Source organism: Zonotrichia leucophrys, chromosome 1 (genome assembly GCF_028769735.1).
Source record: "Zonotrichia leucophrys gambelii isolate GWCS_2022_RI chromosome 1, RI_Zleu_2.0, whole genome shotgun sequence".
Taxonomy (NCBI): Eukaryota; Metazoa; Chordata; class Aves; order Passeriformes; family Passerellidae; genus Zonotrichia; species Zonotrichia leucophrys.
Genome location: NC_088169.1, coordinates 67,298,682 through 67,323,064, shown reverse-complemented (window position 1 = coordinate 67,323,064; position 24,383 = coordinate 67,298,682). Strand labels below are relative to the sequence as shown.

Genomic DNA, 24,383 nt, shown 5'->3' with positions numbered 1-24,383 from the left:
ACTTGAGATTCATTAACTTGGGCTTTATTTTTTGACAAAATGAGTGATTTCAGTATGTTGGAGAAAAAGAGAATTTCCATTTAAGATTATCATGATATTTCAAAGTAACTGCACTGTTTTGCTTGCTTCTCAATCAAATAGAATGTCTAATTAATAAGATGCATCAAATGGCCCTGTATCGGACTGAGAATAATTTTAATTATTCCTTGTTTGTATATTTAACATTATCTGGGGAGAACAAGAGGAAAACAAGGAATCATGCCCTAGCCTCTCAAAGTCTGTCTGAAAAAAAGTTGAATTAATTTATCTGTTTGTCTGTAAAATTAATAACTGATAATTCCTAAAAAAGTGTTATTGGGGGGAGGTTATGCCTAATTTGGTAATATAATTCTTTTCAGGGGCTAATAATTTTCATGCTAATAATTTGATATTTGCTATGTTGGGGGTTTTTTTTGTTCTGAGAATACTTGAGGAAATGCAAGGGGCTTGTAAAAGGGAAAAAGCCCCATAATATCTACTACTTGATAGATTCAAGCTCAATTTTGCCTAAATGCTAAGATCTTTGTACTAAGATATGTACTTAAATCTGTTTGAATGACAATGCTTATTGAAAGAAAGACTCATGGTTAGGACTTTGCTTTCTGCCTATAGTTTGTATTCAAACAGAATTCTGTTCCTGTCATTTTTTGAAGAAGGCTAAGTCTGATCTGGAGGACTGGAGACTTCTTTATGTAACATTTGTGGTATTAAAAGTGTTTGATGGTGCAGTCTTTATGTTTGAAAGTCTGTGTTGTAGAAGGGTGGGGAATACACAAAATTACAACTTTTAAGAGTTTAAAGGACAAGACAAAACACTCCCAAAGCCTTACATAAAATTAGGGGTTCATTTGCCTTGAATGTCAGAGATCAAAAGCCTCAGGGCTCATTTGGGAAGAGCAGAAGTAATTTCAGAAGAGAAAGATATTGTTTGAAAACACACTCCTTAGTGGAAAAAGACTAGAAAGAATGACTAAAAACTGAAGGCAAGCTAATTCTAACGGGAAACTAAAATATAAATTCAAAAATTTGTTACAGAAAAGTGCAGGCCAAGGGTAATCTTTTCTGTCTCTTGGTGACCTCAGATCAAGGCTGGTTTCCTTTCTGAAAGACTGCATAATTTGTGCTTAAACCTACCATATTAATTAAATATTTAATAATTAGATTAGCCAGTATTTGAGGGCACATTTATTTTTGTCCAGGATTTAAAAACCGAGGGTGTAATGAAAGGAGATTTTCACTAGCATCCAGGTACTCCAGGATATGACCTAATGTGTTCCAGTCTGTTTCTCTTGTCCTAAGCTTCCAATACTTAGACTGTATTTACTTCGTTGTCCCAAGAGATAAGTATATAAGTATAGGATAAGTTACTTTCTGTTATAAAACATTGAACTGAACCAAACTACACCAGGTCCCTAACCTCAATAATTCACTATCAAACTCTTATGCTGCACTTGATTCTTTCAGTATATCCTATTTTGTGTAGGTTGTTGGTTTTATTTATTTCTTAATAAATATTCTTGCTCAGTGAAATACAAGCCATATACATGACGTTTAGTGATAGAATATATATATGTGATGTTTGAGCTTTAATTTGTTTTTCTGTTTTAGAGTAATTTATAAGTTACTGGCTTCCAAAAGTGAAAGTATATGGGTGCAAGCTTTGAAGGTCCTTGGATATTTTCTTAAACATTTGGGTCATAAGTAAGTGTCATTTTAAAATTTTTGTAGTGGTGTATTTAAGTTCACAATTCTTCTTGTGTTTTTGTCATGATTACTGTATATTCTTTGTCAGTCTTTAGAAATTATTTCAAATTTTATTAGGTTTTCGGATTAATAATTTGTACACTGTTAGCTTTATAAATCAGATAAAGTTTTTTTTTTCCTCTTAACTTGCTATTACTATGACATTTGAAACACTACATTTGTTGTCTTTCAGATATAAGATATCTGAAAAGTGAAGTCATAAAACAAGGGAAAAACATTTTCCAGCAATACCTCTTATGACTATATATTGCATGTTCAGCTAAAGTTAACAGGAAACACATGAGTGTGATCTAAAATTTCCTTCTGGAATCATCAGTGTCATTGCAATAAAATTTTCAGGGCAGCATTTCTAAAAATAGTTTTAGAAGGATGGGAAAATGAAATAGAACATTTTATTGACATGGGAATGTTTCAGAAGGAAAAGCAGATACATCAAGCAAGTGATGTTTAAAAAAGGTGGTAAGGACAGATCTCTGTTCAAGAAATACTCACTGAGAAAATGTGGCAGCAAGAAATATTCCCATTTAAAAAGACCTGATGTCACAAAATGGGTTTACTTAGTCTGATCTTCCATATTATAGTGTCAAGAAGGCGCTAACAATCATGCAGTGCTGCATAGCCTGCTGTTGCTCATTTTTCCCCTTCTACATGTGGTGTTAAAATCCCTGCTGGGATTAGCCCAAAATGGCATTTTAGTGGGAGGCTGTGTATTATAAAAATGATCCACATGCTTCACAAGAGACTTCATCATGTAAGCCTCCTTTGAAAGGAAAGGAGGTAGGAGTCCAGCCAGAGTGTGGTATTGCTAGAAATGCTTTTCTCTCAGTAAGATCAATAAAGTATGACTGTATAATTGAGAGACAGTTAGCTGAGAATATGCTTCTAAGTGAGATTTTTCCTTTGGGATCCAGCAAGTCAAATACTGTTCTGGGAATTAATAAAGCGAATTGATAGTCCACTCAAGAATCTCCAAGGACATTTCAAACATTACTTAGCAAAAGTCGTTCACATTGATAGGAGTTGGATTAAGTATGATACACCAGATGAACGTTTGATTTGTCAGAAGCCTGGTTGTATACAGATAAGTATATTTGTTTAAAATATTTATCCAGAAAATCAATTAGCAGCCTATGTCCTGGGTGCATCAGGCACAGCATGGCCAGCCAGGCAAGAGAGGGGATTGTCCCTCTCTGCTTTGCACAGGGCTGGCCTCACCTCCAGTGCTGGGGGCAGTTTTGGGTGTCACAGTATAAACAAGACATTAAACCATTGGAGAGCGTCCAAAGGAGGGCAACAAGGATGGTGAAGGGCCTTGAGGCGAAGCTGCATGAGGAGTGGCTGAGCTCACTTGGTCTGTTCAGCCTGGGGGAGGCTGAGGGGAGACCTCACTGCAGTTACAACTTCCTCATGAGGGGCACAGCAGAGACAGGCACTGATCTCTCCTCTGCAGTGACTAGTGACAGGACTCAAGGAAACAGCATGAAGCTGAATCAGGGGAGGTTTAGGTTGAATATAAAAAGTTTTTCACTCAGAGGGTGGCTGGAACAGGCTCCCCAGGGAAGTGGTCACAGCACCAGCCTGACAGAGCTCAAGAAATGTTTGGACAATGCTCTCAGGCACATATGTCATTCTTGGGGATGGTGCTGTGCAGGGCCAGGTGTTGGATTCGGTGATCCTTGTGGGTCCCTCCTAACTCAGCATATTCTATGATTCTATGGTTACAAGAAAAGAAAAGAGAATTTTCAGAAGCTGAAATTTTAATTTAACATCTACTTGCAATTATGGATATATCAACGCAATTTCCATTGTTGAGTGAACATATGTACTTAGCAAAAATTAACTTTATTTTTCATGTAATTGGAGTGATGGAAATCCCCTTGAATACTCTGTGTAACTTTCAATTTTTTTTTTAATTTTTAGACCTCTGAACATCTGCAAATGTGCATATTTTATGTAGATTTTAGCAAGTAAAAATGCCCTTCCATTTCATGTTTCTCAGCTACTGCTTGTGCCTTTTTGTTCACATACATATGTGTGCATACACATGACTTTATAAAATGGAAGTCAACTGCAAAAATTACAAAGTACTTATATTCCTGTTTCACAGTACAGGAAACAGATACTGCATTGTAACACACTGAAGCAGACTCACATAAAGAGATGCTATGTGATTTATGAAATCTAAAGCAATACAATATTGCTAACAAATGTATAGGTACTGAACCAATTACTGTTGCTGTAGTTCATATATACATGTATCACAGATGAAGCTATGGAGTAGAAGTGATTGATTCTCAGAAATGACCAGTAATGTGTTACATGAGAGCCTGAATAACTTAGCTGATTTTTCTTTGTGATCTGCGATGAAAGACTACTTTGTCTAACCTTAGCAGTTGACAAAATCCTGGTTTTTCCTCCTCTGCCATATTTGATTCTATTCTATTTCACCACTTGAAATAATAGTCTCTTGTTTACTTTTGGGTTTTACCCACACATGTAAATCTCCTAATGGATTTCTACTTCTGTCTTGTAAATCTTACCTTAAAAGGTTGAATACATGTTGGTTTTCTCATAATTAATTCATGAACTCCCTTCTGTTCATACAAAAGTACACATTGTTATAAATTTTTACCATTCTTTTGTGGTACTTACTTTGAAATTTATGAAATAATCAATTAATTTCAAAAGTTCTAGAATGAACCTCTAGAGTTTGTATTATTTTCACTGATAATCATGAAAACACAGTTTCTTAGCTTTTGAATGCATATCATTTTTAGAAACTTTATCCTATTTAAAATTTTTCTGCAGTTTTAATATAGATTATTATTTATTTTGTAAAATCATTTTTATTTCATATCCAAAATATGAGAAGTCCTCTATTTATGATGTTATGTCTTATTTTAAAATAATGGTGGAATTTAGGGACTAGGGGAATTCATTGATGTGAACTGCTTCCTTCCTCACTTTTTAAAGATTTGCGTAGCTTTGGATTTCAATCATGTAGAATTTCATAACTTTTCAGTGTATTGTAACATTTTATTCCAGGATTTAATATTTTGCCTTCATGAGAGAATGATATATAAAGAAGAAAGGTGGTACTGAAAAATCCATATATATATATATATATATACACACACATATATATATATTAGTATTAACAGATACAGATTGCTTGAGCAATCTAAGGGGGACTGGCCCAGATCATCCACTGTGGTTGCTTCCAACCTAACCAGTTCTGTGATAAATATTGGAAAATATGAAGCTGGATTGTCCTGAGTTCTTGTGATGTGACAAAATTTGTGTTCTTCAGTGATAAGATTTTAACCAGCCTGTGCACATCTTTAACTTTCTTACCCTGAGTAAGACAGTAGGAGTTGACTTTGAGGATGGTGTGATTTTTTTTTTCAATACAAAAGCCCATCCTAAATACGACATTGTTTTCTGAGGACATTGGAATATTTGTACAATTGCATTAATTGTGGGAAACATCTTAAATGTATATAAAATAACAAGATTGGGAGCCTTTTAGTACAGCATCAAAATATTTGGCTTTCGGGTTTTACCTTGCTTTTACTTAAAGTGCTCATTGCGCTTGACATGTGGCTAATGTTTCTATTTTCTCTTACAGGAGAAAGGTTGAAATCATGCATACTCACAGTCTTTTCACACTTCTGGGAGAAAGGTTGATGCTGCACACAAACACAGTGACCGTTACAACATATAACACGCTTTATGAGGTACAAATTGTTAAATGTAAAGATTATTGTTCTGCTCTAAAAAGCATGACTTAAAATATGTGTGCTCTATAATATCCTGAGTCTCAAGACTTTTGAGAAAAACTTTAGAAATTTTGAGAAACTTTTTCTTGGTTCGCAATGTATTTTGCCATGTTTTAGATATTTTTATTAAGTGTCCTAATTTTTACATAGGTTCTATAAAACTTTCCACTTCTGATAGAAGAGGTCCTGTTCCTTAGGATGTTCATCACTTTTCACTAAAAAAAAGCAAAAACCGAAAAAACCCAAACAAAAACCAAAACCACAACAGATACTGCAGACCTCCAATTACTCATACTTCTCCATTGTTTGGAGAGTGTGTTTCCATTGAAAAGGAAAATGCTTAAGTCAGAGCCGCCTCTCTTTTCTTTCTTCTTTTTCATGTCACTCATTTCATGTTTACAAAATTTTGAAGAGTGCTGTCGTTTTTTCCTTTTTCAACCATGCCAAATGATAGCTAACACAGCCACTTTTATGTAGCTGATACTGCTTGAGGTAAATAAGAATGACCCCAAAGCATTCTGCTGTTCTACCAGGTTCTTGTAGAGGCTTCAGTTTTGATGAAGACCAATTTTGTAAAAGCAAACTATCGAGAAGATCATGTGGTTGAAACCCATGTCTTCATGCCTGCACACATCAATCTCATGTTTCATTTTCAATTATTGCTAAAGTGGTGTCTTAGAACAGAATTTCTCACAATTTCTGAAAATCTTATGCACTAAAAAGGTTTTTAGTGCTTTTTTTACTTGCAAATAGATTTAGTGACTAAATGCTCAAGGTAGGTTCCAGAGAAGAAAAAAGAAACTACAGGAGTGTTTGGTTTTCAGGGTTCTAAATCTGAGTAATGTGGAAAATTATTCTCCTATGATTGTAAAAACCTAAACGTCATCTATTTGCCAGTGACTTAGATCCAAGTTCTTTTTGTTGTACATTACCTTTTATGGTTTGGCCACTTGAGCCTGAGTCTAGTTCCTGCATTCAGTTTTCTGAATGCTTCTATGATTGGTATTCTCAGAAAAATGCATAACTCATTGACAAAATCCAAGTCCTCATGGAGTTCAGCATCCACAGACATTAACATTTGAAAAAATAGTCAGAGGACAGGAGAAAAAAGGGATTAAGTGGTCTAAGTACTGAAGATTTGCTAAGAAACTGATGCTAAGGAACAGATATTTTCCATATTATCTCATACAAAGTAAGGCATATTTGCATTCTATTTTAAATACCAATATATCAAGACCTATTCTAAGATTCTGTGTTCATGACTGACATTAGTTTGATTATTTTTTAATGAGAGACCTAAAGTTCTTCTTTAAAATAAATATTTCTAGTGAAATTACTCAATTTTGAAATACATTTACTTGAATGTAGCTTTTCTAAGTCTCTTTACTAATTCTCTTTACTGAGAATTCTGTGTTGATGTCATTGAATTTTTAGCCTTTCTGTGTTGATATCATTGAATTTTTAGCTTGTTCTTAAAAATAAAGTTGCATATACACATCCAGTGACAGGTATCCCAGTGTGAAAGGTTTCTGGTGTTGCCTCAATACAGATTAATTAGGTTGTCAGGTACAATTCAAGCAACAGGAGAATTTTCTGTCTTCCTCATTATGTGAAGCCCCAGCATTATACCTACAGAATGCTAACTCTGACTCTTACCCTTTGCTAGCTGGAGGAAACCAAACCCAGTTTTAAGAATGGTTTGGTTTTGATGACATATATGAGAATAATTGTTGATGTATGTTGCTTGTGAAAGATATTTGATGTGTGAATGTATAAAAATATGAGAAATATGAATGTAATGTCTTTAAAATACTGTTATTGTATATTTAGGTAAAGTTTCAAAGTTTAGCTAATCAGTTACAGTGCAACCATGAAAATCTTTATCCCTGCATAGAGGAATTGCTTTATTCCGGTTTTCAAGATTTAAAATATTTTACCTAATTTTTTAATATCATGTTGCATGTGGCCATGTTAAATGTTCTTAACAAATTTTAAAATTAACAAAGAAATACTGTAGTGTTTGATTAAAAATGGTAAAAGAAGTTAATATTCTGTTTTAGATTTTGACAGAACAAGTATGCACCCAAGTTGTTCATAAGCCCCATCCAGAGCCAGATTCAACAGTGAAAATTCAGAATCCAAGTAAGGACAATATATTATGTTTGTTTGATAAATGTGTCACCTAGAGGGGTTTTTTGAAATGAGGTTCAGAAAGTGAGAACAATTAATTCATGTATCTTAGATACATATGGGTTGCAGTTACCTCTTACATTAATGGCTGTTAGCAATTATTTCTTTTTTAAAACATTGGTAAAGTGCTTTACATAACTAATTTATTCTTTCAAAGTGATTCTTAAGGTGGTGGCAACACTGTTAAAAAACTCCACGCCAAGTGCAGAGCTGATGGAAGTTCGACGATTGTTCTTATCTGATATGATAAAACTCTTTAGTAATAGCCGTGAAAACAGAAGGTACGTCCATGCAAATAGTATTTTCTCCTCATTGATTTCTGGGTAATAGCTATTTGTTATATTCTGTGTAGAGTTTTAGAGTCTGTAGTAAATTAAATATATTTAAAATAAATTTAATACATTTGTGGTAACATTTCTTAGTTCAGTAATACTGGATTCTTCTCTCTAGTATATTTTAGTTATTTTTTTCATACTGAACTATTTTTAAGTTTATTCCTAACATTGGATTGATGTTCTTATCTTAACCATTGTAATGTTAAAATAAAGAAGCTTTGTTTGGATACATTTTGAACTAATTATTTCACTTTAGATGTTTACTTCAGTGTTCAGTGTGGCAGGACTGGATGTTTTCTCTGGGATACATTAATCCTAAGAACTCTGAAGAGCAGAAGATCACAGAGATGGTTTACAACATTTTCCGTATTCTCTTGTACCATGCAATAAAATATGAATGGGGAGGCTGGAGAGTGTGGGTGGATACTCTTTCTATAGCCCATTCCAAGGTAAGAAACAGCTCATAGATGTTTTTTTGAAATACTAATAACCCCCAAATCTTTAGCAATACAGCAATATAAGATGTAAAGTGATTTAGTGCCATCTGGTGGCTCTCAATACTCATGTCAAGGTGGCTTTTTTTCTTGTCAAACACTTAGTAAGCAGCACTTAATATGTTCCTAAAAATCTTGCTACATTTTGCCCAATTAATCTAATGTATATTTATCCACATAATCTAAATGTTCTTTTCTTTTTAAGGTCACATATGAAGCTCACAAGGAATATCTAGCAAAAATGTATGAAGAGTATCAAAGGCAAGAGGAAGAAAACATAAAAAAGGGGAAGAAGGGGAATGTGAGCACCATCTCAGGTCTTTCCTCTCAGACAACGGGAGCAAAAGGTGGAATGGAAATTCGAGAGATAGAAGATCTTTCACAAAGTCAAAGCCCAGAAAGTGAAACAGATTACCCCGTCAATACAGATACGAGGGACTTACTCATGGCTTCAAAGGTGTCAGATGATGTGCTTGGAACTGCTGAGAGACCTGGAGGAGGAGGAGTGCATGTAGAAGTTCATGACCTTTTAGTTGATATAAAAGCTGAAAAAGTAGAAGCTACCGAAGTAAAACTTGATGATATGGATTTATCACCAGAGACACTGGGAACGGGAGAAAATGGTGCACTGGTAGAAGTGGAATCTCTTCTAGATAATGTATATAGTGCAGCTGTTGAGAAGCTCCAAAACAATGTTCATGGAAGTGTGGGTATTATTAAGAAGAATGAGGAAAAAGATAATGGTCCATTAATAACTCTGGCTGATGAGAAAGATGAACCTTCTACTAACAATACCTCATTTCTCTTTGATAAAATACCTAGTCAGGAGGAGAAACTCCTTCCTGAACTTTCAAGTAATCACATTGCCATTCCAAATGTGCAAGAGACACAGATGCATCTTGGTGTAAATGATGATTTGGGATTGCTTGCACATATGACAGGTAGTGTAGATATAACTTGTTCTTCAAGTATAATAGAGGACAAAGAGTTCAAGATTCACACCACTTCCGATGGAATGAATAGCATTTCTGAGAGGGAGTTGTCTTCATCATCTAAAGGACTAGAATATGCTGAAATGACTGCCACAACTCTTGAGACAGAGTCTTCTGGTAGCAAAACTGTACCTAATGTTGATGCAGGAAGTATTATATCAGATACAGAAAGATCTGATGATGGTAAGGAGGCAGGGAAGGAGATACGGAAGATCCAGACAACTACCACAACCCAGGTAAATTTCCAGTACCTGTGTGTGTCTAATGTAATCACTGATCTTTGCTGAGGGGGGAGATTAGTAGTATGAGATCTGAGAGATATTTGAAGTATATTTCTTTAATTATATGAAAAATATACACCTTCCAGGCCCATTTTCTTTGGAAATGCCATAGTGTGAAATCTTTCATGGCTATATAGAAAATATATATTGCATATACTAGGTAAATAACGTTATTTCCTACTAAAATTTACAATGAATTGGTTTAAATATGTGGGCATTAATTTCTCTTCAAAGTAATATTCTTAAGAAGAATTAGCAACTGAGCAACTAGCAGAAATTAATCTTCAAATCTCTTCTTTGTGTGCTTTGAACTCTAAGGTGTGCACGGTTAAATACTTTTTCTTAAAATGAAGTAAACTGTAAAAAATAATTGAAGTAATTATTAAATAAAAAATAAATGGAAAATAATTGTATTCTTAAATAATGAGAAATTTTATTTTAGCATGTATACATTGGAGCTGCTGGTTGGAGTTTTGATTGTTGTAGGTGTGGTAACGGCCTCATTAGATTTGATCTCCTTGAGACCACTGAAAATTTCTTAAAGACCAGCCACCTAAGTGGAGATACTCACGTTTCATACTTGTTTGTGCAGTGGCAATGCACATCAAAGCCCGTTCTTGCAGATACAGTATTATTGGCTAAATAAAAGCTCCTCTGTTAGTTGAAGTTATTATACCATTGTTGCTGCTGGCATAAGGGTTACCTGTAGTAGTACCTGAAGGAGAATATATTTGACTGGAGTTGCTAACCTCAAATTCTCTAAAAGCAGGTCTACAATCATCTCCCTGCCTTATCAGTAAGAAGTAACTCTCTTTTATTCTAATGGACTGAAAGAAAGCAATAAAATTTTGTGACAGAGATGGGAACTACTGCTTACTCCTCAGAGTTAATGCCTTTATTAATAATAGATCAAATATTGAGTTCATATATATAACATGACTATATGAAATTCACTCTTTCCTATGTTTCTAACTAGAAAATATGGAAAATACAATCTAAAAGCACAATGCAGAAATTCATGTGAAAAATTAAAATCTTAGCTAAATCTAAGAAAAAAAGTCATTTAAAGATAACCCTAAGAAAAAGATAGGAAATGCAAGCAACTGTAATAATTTTAGTCCCAAGAGATCAAATTATATAAAGAAAACCTTTTCTACTTTCATAACACTGGCTATAGGAGATCAAGGTTGACTAAATAAACAAGAAACTTTTCAGCTCAACTCCAGTGCTATGTCCATTTTTACATTGCTAACATAATTTTTTTGTCAAGTTCTCTTTTGTTTTTAAATTGCTAAAATGGGATTTGGGAGACTAGATGTAATTCTCTAATTATCTTGCTAAAAACACCAGATAAATAAATTGGTTTTCAAAAATGAGGAGCCATCCAAAAATGTACATTCCTTGAAGTCGCCAGTATGTAATTTGTCCATGTTTATTAGCTCAAAATATAATTGTTACATATAAACAAAGTCTTATCGCTGGCCTTGGATAGGACTACATTTGGGCTTTTCTGTAAGACTTCAAGTGAAGAATCTGAGAGAAAAAGTTTGGTGAGTAGCTGAAAAGGGGGCCAGCCACATCCCCAACAGCACCGACTGATTTGGCTTGGAGCAGCTCCTTTACTGAAGGATACTGCCTGCCTTGGAACACAGATGTCTCCTGTGGTTTGGGGCCACATTGTTTCGTCCTGTCCTTTCTCAGATTCTGTATTGCGTTTAAAAACACACTGCGTGCAGTTAACATCACTTTTGAACTTCTTGTTGATGTAGGCAATACAGGGTCGATCTGTCACCCAGCAAGACCGGGATTTACGTGTTGACTTGGGATTTCGAGGAATGCCAATGACGGAAGAGCAGCGACGGCAGTTTAGTCCAGGTCCACGCACAACTATGTTTCGTATTCCAGAGTTCAAATGGTCTCCCATGCACCAGCGGCTCCTGACAGACTTGCTTTTTGCACTAGAAACAGATGTACATGTTTGGAGAAGGTGCGTCCTTGTCTCTTCTTTAACTCCTGATCTGTGCTGCCGTCAATAAGGAAAAATTAGGCGTGTAAGAATGGGGATGTTACAGGGATAGTGGGGAGAAAAACCGTTGGTGTTAGCTGCAGTGCCTCTCTGTATCTTCTATCTTCTCTCTTTACACCTTCCCAGCCTGGAACAGCTCAATTTCACAGGTAGTAATTCTTATAGGTAGTAATTCCTGTTTTCTTGTGGAGTTGTATAAATCTTGAATGCCTAAACAAACTGAGCTGCTCTTCCAGCTTATATTTAGCATTAGAATCTACTGCCCCTGTTCCAGACAGGATAACTTCTGCTAATGGCCATCTTACTAATTGATTAATTAAAAGATCTTCTCTACCTGCAAGGTGTATAAATAAAATCTCTTTCCTATAACATTTTCTAAGGAAACACTCTATTGACAAATTTTCTTTTGCATACCATCTACTGACTGAGTTTTGTCTTGGTGATCATCTAATATTTTATGACAGCAATGTGGTTTCCTAGTGGTTTTGTATGTTTTGTACATGTTAATAGAGGTAGTTTGCAACTATAATATAAGGAGACAATTTACGCTAATTTCCACTAGAGAATAGATAATTATCACAAAACTTGAGCATAGTTTTGTCGAAGGAGTAATTTATACTACATTACATTTCCAGTTTGTTGAACTTTTCTGTGCTACTCACTTGGAAATAGACAATTTTGATGTTTTGCTTTTGGCCAAGTATATGGGATGTGTTCAGATAATGCCTGAAGGTTAAAGCTCAGATGGTATATTTTCAGTTGCTGCCTTTAATTTTTGTTTGGTGGCCGACAACGGATGTTGCTTTGGGGAAAGACCATACTGAGAGTATTCATCAATATTTTCACACAGGGGTTTTATATTTTTGGGGAGTGACTGTTTCATGGGACAGTTGCTCACCAATTAGAAGTCACTGAGATTTCAACCTATCTTACAAGCATCTGTGGCTTGTGGAGCTATTATTAATGCTAGGCTTATTATCAGTTAGCAAAGTTAATATTGAATCAAGTACTGGCCATGTTATTGAGTTTCTCCTTTAAAACAGTAGCGGGTGTTATCATTAGATGTTATCAAGGGTGCTTCAAATAGCACTGCTGCAGCATGGTGAAGTCAATATTGAATAGTTGCTTTCAGGCTGCAGAAACAACTTCACTGCCGTCAGCAGAACTGCCTGTGAAGTGAAGTATTGGTTGATGGGAATAAAAGGTTAGAGAATGTTGTTCTCAGCTGAGTATTTGAATGTAATCCTGTGCAGAAAGAGATAGCAATCATTTTTTTCATTAGACTAGCCTTGTTGATATTTTTAGACAATTTACATGCAAAGTTTTGTAGACAAAAGTTTTCCTTTTTATCAAAGGAACATTCAAAGTATGGTTGCAAAGAATATATTTATCTAAAATTTATTTTAATTGTTTGTTTTTAATCCTTCTTTTCTTCTGTCCTTGCAGTCACTCCACGAAGTCAGTGATGGACTTTGTCAATAGCAATGAAAATATTATTTTTGTACACAACACAATACACCTCATTTCCCAGATGGTAGACAATATTATTATTGCTTGTGGAGGAATTTTACCATTGCTGTCAGCAGCCACATCCCCAACTGTAAGTACAATATTCCCACCTAGTGGTCATATAAGAAATTGTTGTTAATAATGCAAACTACTATTTTCAGCTGACTCTTCTTCTTTAGGGGCTCTTGTCCCCTTTCTGCTAATTCCTTCAAAAATTTAAATTTATAATCAAACTGTTAGACTTTGATATACAGAATGTTTATAACATTTTGCATTTGAAATGCTTATTATATCAGATAAGTAGTACTTAGTAAGAAAAATATTTCATAGTTATTTAATATTTCATTTAAAGGGATGACCATTAAGATAATGATTCCTGTAACAAAACAGCATGCTTTATGATGTCTACTCATTGGTATTCATAAACCTTTTTTGCATGGCCACTATTAGTTTGCATGCCAAATGAGACCAGAAGTCATCCCCTGTCTACTCTGTTTACTTCTTCCTTCATTACATCCTTCCCTCCCATGTTTTTTTTTTAATCTTGTATTAAAAAAAAAATCTGATGTTTTTATCTGCCCAAAGTTGTAAGTTCTTAGCAGATGAAAGCTCAGGCAGAGTATCATCACTAAAAAGGGAGAAATATTTTATAAATATTGCATTATTGACAAGAGTAATTTTGTTATTTGAATGGGATGCCTTGTCTGTGCCTTTAATATCTGTGACTATTTCTTCCATACTAAATGTCATCTAGAGCATCCCATAAAAATTAGTTGTAGTTAATATAGGTCTTTGAAAGGGGAGACAATGAGGCCTAGAAAGGATAGACTCCTCTGAAGTAATGTAGGTAATAGACACAGGAGACTGCAAATGTGGTTTGCAGTAAAAGATCAAATATTTTTTTCCTGGCCATTCAGCAATTGAGATTACTTTTCTCTTTACTTTTACTTCAATTTAAAAACCTTCTTATTTTTTTGGTGGATTTTGTTTGGATGGTGTGAATGCATGGACTGGCAATTTGCTATACATTAATGTAATTATCAGACATGCAATTAATAAATATTTTTATGATGTCTCTTTACTATTTTTGCTGTGTTAACTGGAAAAATATTGCTATAAGCAAAAGTGAAAGGACACAATTATTTTTTGTAGTCAAAAAAATAACATTAAGGTCTTGATTTTGGAAGTCCTTCATTGTAAATATTGATAAGTATGAGCAAGTACACACCTAAGCTGTCTTGAAATCAGGCTACATTATCATTCTTTAAGAATATTCTTTAATATTCTTAAAATATATTGGGGGTTATATTTTTAAAGCAAACATTTTAGGCATCATTTGAAATGATGCCTAAATGAAATGGTGGCGTTTTGATGTCTTTTATATAAAAAATATAAAAAAGGCACAACATTAATTGGGCTGCAGTTCCATTGAATGCCCTTTGTGGTTTTTATTTCTTGTCCTGGTGTATGATACTGCAGAACCATTCTATAAAATTATAACTTTGAAGTTTGCCATTTCCATCTATTTTTTGGGGATTATATATATATATGTGTGTGTGTCTCTATAGATGGTTACCTAACACAGCTTTAATCATTACACATCCATTTCTTAAAATGTTGTGTGTCGATACTGCCTGGCTCAGTAGCAGTGATTTTCATGCACTGATACAGAAGACTACATTTTCAAATTTGGTTATTATGCACACATTTCTCCACTATATGGAGACTGTGTGTATTATTTAAATACTGGATTTTACCATCTGTCTAGGACAATAAAATAAAAACAAATTGTGAAATAAAGTCATTCACTTAGTTTGGTTTCTGCTTCAAATTGAATGAATCCTACTGTGGAATTAAAAAAAAAAGGCTTCTTCTTGCCTGTTCAACTCCATTCCTGTTCATCATTGCCCGTCCATAAAGATTAAAAGGAAGGTGGAGCTATTCATCACTGTGACAGATATGAAGAGTGCAGCCCATCCTTCCTCCTTAGAGCAGGTGCTCTCCCTCAGTCTTGCTGTGAATCACAGTTTCGAAGGGAGCAGATGCCCTGCTGGGCATCAGACCACTTGTGAGTATCCATAATCTGATGAATGAAAAGAAGTTTCATACTGATTCTCATTGCTTGTAGCTCATTCATACTCATTCTAATGCTTGTGCATCCTTGAACTGCTATGGAGAAGCAGATGGATTGCTGGTTCAGAATATATTTCTTCTCAGCCTTGAAAGGGAAGGTAGGCCACTGAAAGCAATCAGTTACAAAAGGCTGTCTCACCCTCCTCCTTCCAGAAGCTGCTAATGGGAAGAGAAAAGAGGTTTGAAACTGGAAGATTGATATGACATCTCCGCTGCATAAAAACATTTACAGCAGGCCTGCTACTGGCCACTCTCTGCCAGAGTAACTCTTAAAGGGGGAAAGGACCTGTAAGCTTTCTCCTTCACTGACTCAAAGACCCACAGAATCCTAGAATGGCTGAGGCTGGAAAGGGGATGCAGGAGGCCACCTGATCCAGCACCTGTGCTTAAGCAGGGCCATCTACAGCCAGTTGTTCAGGACTGTGTTGGGACAGCTTTTCACCATCTCTGAGGATGGAGACTCCATCACCTCCCTGAGCAGTTTGTGTCAGTGCCCAGTCAGCCTCACCACAGAAAAGTGTTTCTTGATTTCCATGTGGAATCTACTGTGTTGTAATTAATTACATTCATGAATAACTTTCTATCCACAAGGTACACAGTTCAAATTTTGTGTAGTACCTCCTGAATCCCTCCCAAACCCAACCATACTTTCAGTCTGTAGTTCTGTAATTGAAACTGGTCATGGTAATAGAAGTCCACTCAAGCTGTGTTGCACTTCTCTCCCAAAAGGAAGAGGCTCCATAAGGCTGTTCACAGGCTCCATAAGCTGCCTCACTGGGTCAGCCCAAGGGCCTGTCTGCTTCAGCATTCTGCCACCAACAGTGGCTGTTTGCAGCTTACATCAAAATGCAGAAGTACAAGCAAGCATATTGATTGCTCTAATAACACTCTGTTCAGTATTTAGGATTTTAACAACTAGAGTGGGTGTTTGAGCTGTCATATTTAATAACCACTGAGGAATTCATCCTTCTAGACTTTATCTAATCTTTTTTGAAGCTACTTACGCTTTTAGCTTCCATAATATCCTACGGCATTGAGCCTGACAAGGCAATTATATAACCTTTGAAGCACTTCTTGTCTTTGTTTTCCTTAAGCCTGCTTAAATGCATGAAGTCACTATGTGCTTTACTGTTTATACTATGAAAAGAGTGGTTAATCATGTCTTTATTCAGCTCCATATCCTGTATGACTTTGTAGGATTGAGTCACATCTCCTGGTGTGCCTGTTTGAATCCACACCAACATCTTGTTTGGTCTCTGATCCTCCATATCTCTGTTCTGCAGAGCTTTTCAGATCACATTTTGTAGATCCTGTAGAATACATACATTCAATTTAACAACAAGTGTGAGCTCATTTTTACTGAATTTCTTCCTTCTTCACTTCATGAATGGTAAGACTCTGGCATTCCCACTGATGGTGTTTGGGAGCCCATATTGAAATTTTAAAGTAGTAGTTCTTATTTATTTCCTCTTAGTATATTTTATTTGTGGCATAGATCATGTATGTACATCCACTTACAAAAAAGTAATTTACTTTTGTTTTGGAATAATGAAACATGAAAGCAAAAAGACTATAGAACAGACAGTAAAGGTCATTCCACTCTTTAACTTTGGGATGATTGAAACAGGAATGGAATTCATGAAGAGATTAGGGTAAGATCTCAGTATTCACCTGAGGTACTTACATGTGGCCTAGATTTCTATCTAATGGAGATCTACTCAACAGAAGCAAATTATTTAGAGATCTCTGATGTAGACATCCCTGTAGGGTCTGGCTGGAATGATTGTTAACCTGGAGCTCAGCCCATTCTCTTTTTATGAGATACCTTGTTTTCTAATGGAGAAAGACAGAAGCACACAGTTCCTTTTTCAACTGTCTCACAGTCCTGCCTGTGCACAGTTCCCTTATTTCAGTGAATCAGTTGGAGTTCTGGCAAATCTGGACCACTCATTCTTAAGCAGTCCTAAATTCTGCTGCAAAACTCTCTTCTCAACAATCTGCTATAGAATTAACTGCTCTTACATGTATCCCATTGCCTCTGTATTTATAAAGCAGTTCATCTATTTCTCATTAGTAGAACAGATGCTGAATATTAGATCCTTGAATTAACTAAGTGTATTTGAAGAAAAGAGCCCAGGATAAATTTAGCAAAATGACATTCAGAAAACTAAAGCAATTGCAGTTTTAGTTTTTGTTTGGTGGTTTTTTTTTTTCATTTGTGCAACAGATTCTGTATTGTGTTCTCTCCATTGCTAAGAAAAGTTGTGCTGTCGCAGTTTCCTTAAAAAGATGAATTCTTGAAAAGCTCCCCATTCCAAAAAGGCTTTTTTTCTTTTGCATGGTTCAGATTTGGAGTGAAATGGCAATTCTTTTGGGCTGGGTGGAAGATTATTGCATGATTCTTTGCCTGCTGTAGAACGCTCAGTCTTAGCTATAGAATTTCTTCAATATGGAGTGCCTGTAAAAGAAATCTTCCTTTTATCTTGTGGGGTTTCTTTTTGTTTTCTTTTTTGTATGGTTTTGGATTTTTATTTGTTTGATTGATTTTTTTTTTTTTAAATCTAGACTAGGATGATCTGAATAGAAAACTTTAAATGTAGATTAAAAAAAAAAAAGGGAATAAAAGAAAAAATGCATCTTTGGTGTAAACAAAGCACAAAAATCTGCAGGAGGTAACTCAGGAATGCAGAGAAGGTTTTATATTTTTATGACATTCGGGGCAAACTTTACTGTAATTTACAATAATCTATTCCCACAATGTTTAATATTTCACTCAATTTCAGTGGACTATCCCAGGGTCTGTACATGGATTTACTTCAAATGCTGGTGTTTTTAAAGTGTTGCCAGTTGTATATATGAAACTACTTGAAATTTAGGAAAATATTAACAAGAAATATGAGCAGGTGTTTTTTTGTTTACAATATAATCTGGAGTGTCTTCTACTTCTCAATTCTGACTTCTTGGATATTAAATTGGGAATATTAGATAACTCTTGTACAATTATAGGAAGGTTATAAAATACAAAATACTATTTCCTTTTATTTTCTCTTTTCTGTTGGGAATGTCTTTGAGGCTTTCTAAAAATAACTGCAACCATAAGGAAGACATTATTAAGATGTTGTGGAAGTGGGAAAAACAGGATGTGTAAGGGAAAAGGTTTGCAGAAGATGCTTTCTGTTAATAGAAGCTGGTTTACAGATAAAACATTTTGTGTACGAGCTAGCAATTGGAAGGAATCACTGCCTGCTACAAGGATAGCAGCTGTGACAAGGACTTGGGGACATTGAGCAAGGCAAAAGAAATTTGAGGAGTTTAAATATTTGACAATTATAGACAATTATATGACGATTTAGCACAAATTTCCAGACCCCCTGCAATCAGTTTGGTTTTTTACATTCTAAGAAGTCTATATTCAGCTTCTTACTTGCAGAATTCAAAAGATCAGCTCTCAAATTGTGATCTGAGGGCTGCTGGTGTTAAATGAACTGCCCACAAAACTCCATTAAGCATTTAATGATGGTCTCATTAGGTCTGTGGATTAAAAGCTGAGATGTACGACCTGGGTATAGTGTTACTGTTATCACATTCAGGGCTCATGTGGTTCCACGAGTGCTTTCTGGTCTACAACAATTCTGAGAATCAAAAGCGGTAAAACTGCTACGAAAATTGTCAGATAGTAATTAAGAGATAATAGCCACAAGTTAATTCTCCAGCTGCATCCAACAACAAAAATATGAAGACACATTTAAAAACTGGTTGAGCATTGTATTTTCTGCTCCAAGAGGGAAGAAAGCTGTGTTCAGTTCAGCTTGTTTTGCTTTTTGTTAGATTAGGCTTTTCCACTGTCCAAATTATAGCAATGATAACTGACAGAATCTGAAGTTTCTTTTTATTTTTAAAACAGACCCAGTGAAAATTTAAGACTTAGTTCCTAGACCACTATGGTAATAGAGAGAGTGGTTCTACCTAAAACTAAACCATAAAAATTTAACACACATTTAATTGTGAATAGTGAAATTTGAAGAGCAACTCAGTCTGAGTGTCTTAGTTCTGCTATTTTTTCCTGTCATTCAAAAACATTGTCATATTTAGTTTGACACTGTTTTAGGTAGAAGAAATCACACCCAAATGTAATATTATAATGACCTATGTTGTGATGTATTCAAGGGAAGAGCATTATGCATGAAGAACCAGAGCATTGCTTGTTGTAATTCATGTTTGTTTTTTCAGAGCATTTCAAACATATTTGCCTCCTCATAAAAGGATTAACTACTTTACTACATTTCAGTTGAATGGCTTGTTGTAAAATGCTCATATCTATATAATTAGTTAAAACATTACTTTACTTTGCCTTGCTTCATAAATTTGCTTTGGAAGAATCAGTGTTTACATGAACTCTATAATAATACAAGATTTAAAGTTTTCCTTGTGCATAGCTATCTTTGACAGGTCTTTACTTTCAAATGTTCATGCTGAGCTTAAATATTTTGCTGTTTTGAATATAAATTAAACAAATGTATAATTCCAAGATACTAATTTGTTTCAATTTACCTTGCATTTTTTTAGTTAACTTAAATAATTTTCTTTTTCTTTTATTGTTGTGATCTGTTGTCTGTTTTGTCTGTTGCATGTCCAGGGTTCTAAGGTTAGTATTGCTGCTGTAAGTTTCAGTTTTTTGCATTTTCAAAAATATCTTATTTTTGATCATTTGATATTATGGCTTTCTTTTTACTATTGTTATTCTTACTATTATTTTCCTTTACATACAGTGGAATGTGAATAGAATTATATTAGGTGGATTAATTAACTTTTCCTACCATATTTCTCTTAAAAACCTAATGCATTGTCAATATTGGTGCTTGCTCTTAGCTCCTGGGCTGAATGTAGTTAGGCCTGTGAGCTAATTGAAGTAATAAATGCAGCTGTCAGTAGAGAAACTCTTTGTGTCCTGAACGTGTTCATTGTATGGGAGACTTTGTACTGCTCTTAAATTACACTGAGTAGTTATGGAATAGTGATCTGTTCACTTTTCAATGAGTTTTAGAGATACCTCTATCTAAAATATTGGTGATACTAGAAGGCAGCTTGATCAATAATGGAATATATTTTAGACACTGTACAATACCAATGTACTGTATTTAACAGGTAGAAATGATGGTAAGTTTGATGTAAAAAAACCTGACAGTCTTTTTTTTTCTTCCATGTAGCAGAATTTTAGGGAGATTTGTAAAAAAAAAAAAAAACCAAACAAACATTATTTTAAATTCAAAATTTGATATAATCTTACTAAAATGCACTGAAGTCTTGTATTAAGTGAATTTACTACATAACTTGCAAAAATAAAAAAGCAATAGATATTCTGAGAGGGTTAAGACCATGATTGGCACAATACAGTTGAAACTTGATAAAAATCAACATCAGGCAGTCAACTGGCTGCAAGAGCCTGATGTTATTTCAAGCATGAGTTCAAAGTTTAAGTTTCCGTAACCACATATGAGTTTTTCTAGCAGACTGTTACGGCTTTAGATTTTTGCAAATATATTTTCTTTGGGTGAGTGCTTTCAAAAAATCATCTTCCAGTCTGTTATAAAAACCCCAGCCACCTATTTTTCCAAAAGGTAGGAGGTGCACAGCACAAACTAAACAGGGGAGCCCTGGCCAAAGAGGATAGGAGATAGGGTGAAAATCTTTCTTCTGAGAGTTGTCATTTTACTATTTTTCTAATATTTTTGGGCAGTTCAGACAGATGACAGCCCTTCCCAAATCACTCATGTGTCCAACATGCTACATCCTTAAGAGAAATTAAATGAAGGCCTATCTATCATTATGGTGACATATGCCACTTTGTATTTTTCATCTTTCAAAACAATTGTTTCCTTAATACTGTTTGGCACACTTTTCACTTTTATAATTTTGGATGTAAAAATATCCTTCAAAGTAAAGCATGAATACAGCTAATAACATTTTAGGAATATGGAAATAAACAATTTTTTGCTTTTGTATTTTTTATTTCCTTTAGAAGCAAATTACCTTAAGAGCACCAAATATATAAATTTTTTTAAATAAATGCTTCTTTTAAATACATGCTTCTAAGCAAATTAATACAAGTAGAGAAGCACAATAAAAGTACTTTTTAAAGGGACTTTTTTCTGTGTTCCCAGAAAGTCTTGCAAGTGGAAAGCTTGTTGACAATCAGTAAGAATCAACCACCTTTAGACAAATTTTAAAATAGTATTTAGGCATATAATTCTGGATGCAAACAAATATCACACATTCCTGTTTTCAATTTGCCTAGCTCCAGAGGCAAAAGTGTTGAAACAGATTTTTTTAAAAATTTTTTTTATTAAACTGACTGTTTCTTCACTTATCTGCACTGTTAAATACCTGAAGGCATTTGAAAACATGACTGTGGACATCTAAGTGTCCTTTTTGGAGAAAAAAAATCTGGTTTTCAGAAATATTGAACTCATTCAGAAATTTTCTGCTGATTCCCACTAAGGAGAGTCCAGCATTAGGAAAGAAACAGCAACTCTGGGACATGTGAGCCGCACACCATGTCACTTGTCCCTTTTTACTTTCCCTCTGTTGTTGTTGTGAGGTAGCAAACATAAATTGAAGAATTGGACTCAGTCAGGAGTCTATATGCTGTAAACATTGCAGGGAAAATCAATTCATGGAGACAGAGTGCAAAACTGTATGTTTTTTCCCACTCCACTCCTCACATTTGTTTAAATGGAGGAAAATAAAAAAGTAAATCTATACACAGAGTAATTCCTTCAATCTGTTACCTGTTTGCATAGCCTATGGAAGAAAGTAAGAATATGTTGCACCCTTTTTCACCATGCATTATTTTGTTATCTGCCCTTTGTCTTTATCTAATTGCTAATAACTTTCTCATTTATATTAGACTTTTTCTCATCTATTACAGCATGTAAATGTAAATAATTTTCTCACTCTTCATTGCTGTGTTACTTTGAATTTCACTCACAGATTATGTTAATAGTATCAGTAGGAAATTTTAAAATAACTTTTCAATCTACCTGCCATTAAGCATAACAATTTAGATTCCTATGTGTATGTGCTGTCTTTATATTTCAGTTGTGTTCAAACTGTTTAATTCAATTATCTCCTTTTAAAGACTGAATTGGAAAATATTGAAGTGACACAAGGAATGTCTGCAGAGACAGCAGTAACGTTTCTCAGCCGTCTGATGGCAATGGTTGATGTACTGGTATTTGCCAGTTCTCTAAATTTTAGTGAGATTGAAGCTGAAAAAAACATGTCTTCTGGAGGTCTGATGCGACAGTGCCTAAGGCTTGGTAAGTCAACAGACAGGATGTATTAAATAGTTACTTACAGATCAATGAGTTGCGATGGATCAAATGGTGACATGTGCAGCAAAGGACCTTGTAGGTAGAGCTTGATGTGATAAAGTAAAAATCCCATTTATTATTTATTGATCTGGTATGTTTTTAAGGCCAATTCAATTTAGTAATAAGAAAGACGTGTCTGAAAATATTCTTCCTTATGTATTTCAAGTTGTATATATTCAGGGAGAGTAAAAATATTAAATTTAAGTCAGTAAACCAATTTTTTTTTTTTCTCAAAGCTGCTTTGCTGCCTCCATATTGCAGCTTTTCTTTTGCAAGTCTCCATGGATTTGTAGGGCTCTATGGGCTATATAAAATAAGAAGAGTGGGATACTTGTGCAGATCTCAATATATTTTACAACAGCATGGCATTTGTCTTCATTGTTTACTGTTATTCATACTACTTATTGTGATACTGATAATTTTACTGTTCCTGGTATCAAATTTGTGACTAATTCTCAATTTTTTAATCAAATTTTAAATTACTGCCTGCTAGTAATGGGTGCTAATTGATGTTCTAAATGTATAATTGAAAAAATATTCTAATTTGTTGCATTTTCCTTTCTTCTTTTAGTTTGTTGTGTGGCTGTGAGGAACTGCTTAGAATGCCGGCAAAGGCAAAGAGAGAGAGTAAACAAGACGTCATTAATTGGCGGTAAAACCCAAGATGCTCTTCAGGGTGTAACAGCATCAGCAGCAACCAAGGTAACTGATCATTAAGTAACCAACAGCAATGATGACAAAACTGAAACACTGTTTTATTTAGGATCAGAATATAATTGTAACTGCCCTCTCAAATGTTTGGCAAAAGCTTAGATTTCTCCTGTTAGCTGGTTTATGGTAAATGTGTGTGAGGAGGATTATTTGAAAGATGCAAACCTTGATGCAGGAGTATGACTGCAGCAATTCTAACCAGCTTTTGCACTCTTGCTTGGCCTACTTGATAGAGCAGGTTCCCCTACTCACCTCTGTCATATATACCTAGATAATTTATATAAATAGATTTGTTCTATTCCATCAGGGTACTCTCCACTTTTGATGAAATCCTGCAGTTGCATCTCTGTTGGTGAAATGTCTGAGTTCCAATAGCTTCAATGGATCTTTGAATACATATTAGGCATTACTATTTACTATCTGCTTTTAGAAAAAAGTTTTCTTGTATAGTTACCACTTGTTTTTTCAAGTGTCATTAATTCATTATTCTCTTTTTAAATATATTTTTAACTTTTTACAGTTAAAATTATATTAAACACTTGTTTATAGCTTTAAAAATTTGGGATACAGAAATTAAAATCTGAAATAATTTGGTAGAGCCCATAACTAAAATACAAGATATTGCATGATGTAAAGGATCCCTTCCTTCTTGCTATTATATTTTCATTACTATATCAGGGGTTTTTTTCTTCTCTAAAACTTTTTCAAATAGCCTTTACAAAGTTAGCTCCTTTCACAATTTCATTTCATAAAATTT

General features: G+C 34.6%; 1 protein-coding gene across 10 annotated transcripts in view; it reads left to right on the top strand.

Moving 5' to 3' along the window:
* NBEA (neurobeachin) overlaps nucleotides 1–24,383 on the top strand; it is a 456,358-nt gene that overhangs the window by 134,642 nt on the left and 297,333 nt on the right. For 7 of the 10 annotated variants that reach the window (XM_064716099.1, XM_064716109.1, XM_064716139.1 and 4 more), the window contains exons 17-27: nucleotides 1,648–1,740; nucleotides 5,432–5,540; nucleotides 7,643–7,724; nucleotides 7,930–8,053; nucleotides 8,364–8,556; nucleotides 8,807–9,829; nucleotides 11,644–11,861; nucleotides 13,347–13,500; nucleotides 20,179–20,202; nucleotides 22,681–22,861; nucleotides 23,487–23,617. In XM_064716099.1, the coding sequence (XP_064572169.1) occupies nucleotides 1,648–1,740; nucleotides 5,432–5,540; nucleotides 7,643–7,724; nucleotides 7,930–8,053; nucleotides 8,364–8,556; nucleotides 8,807–9,829; nucleotides 11,644–11,861; nucleotides 13,347–13,500; nucleotides 20,179–20,202; nucleotides 22,681–22,861; nucleotides 23,487–23,617 (2,332 nt within the window). The remainder of the gene's footprint in view (nucleotides 1–1,647; nucleotides 1,741–5,431; nucleotides 5,541–7,642; nucleotides 7,725–7,929; nucleotides 8,054–8,363; nucleotides 8,557–8,806; nucleotides 9,830–11,643; nucleotides 11,862–13,346; nucleotides 13,501–20,178; nucleotides 20,203–22,680; nucleotides 22,862–23,486; nucleotides 23,618–24,383) is intronic. The other 3 variants (XM_064716185.1, XM_064716119.1, XM_064716149.1) reach the window with 1 other exon arrangement.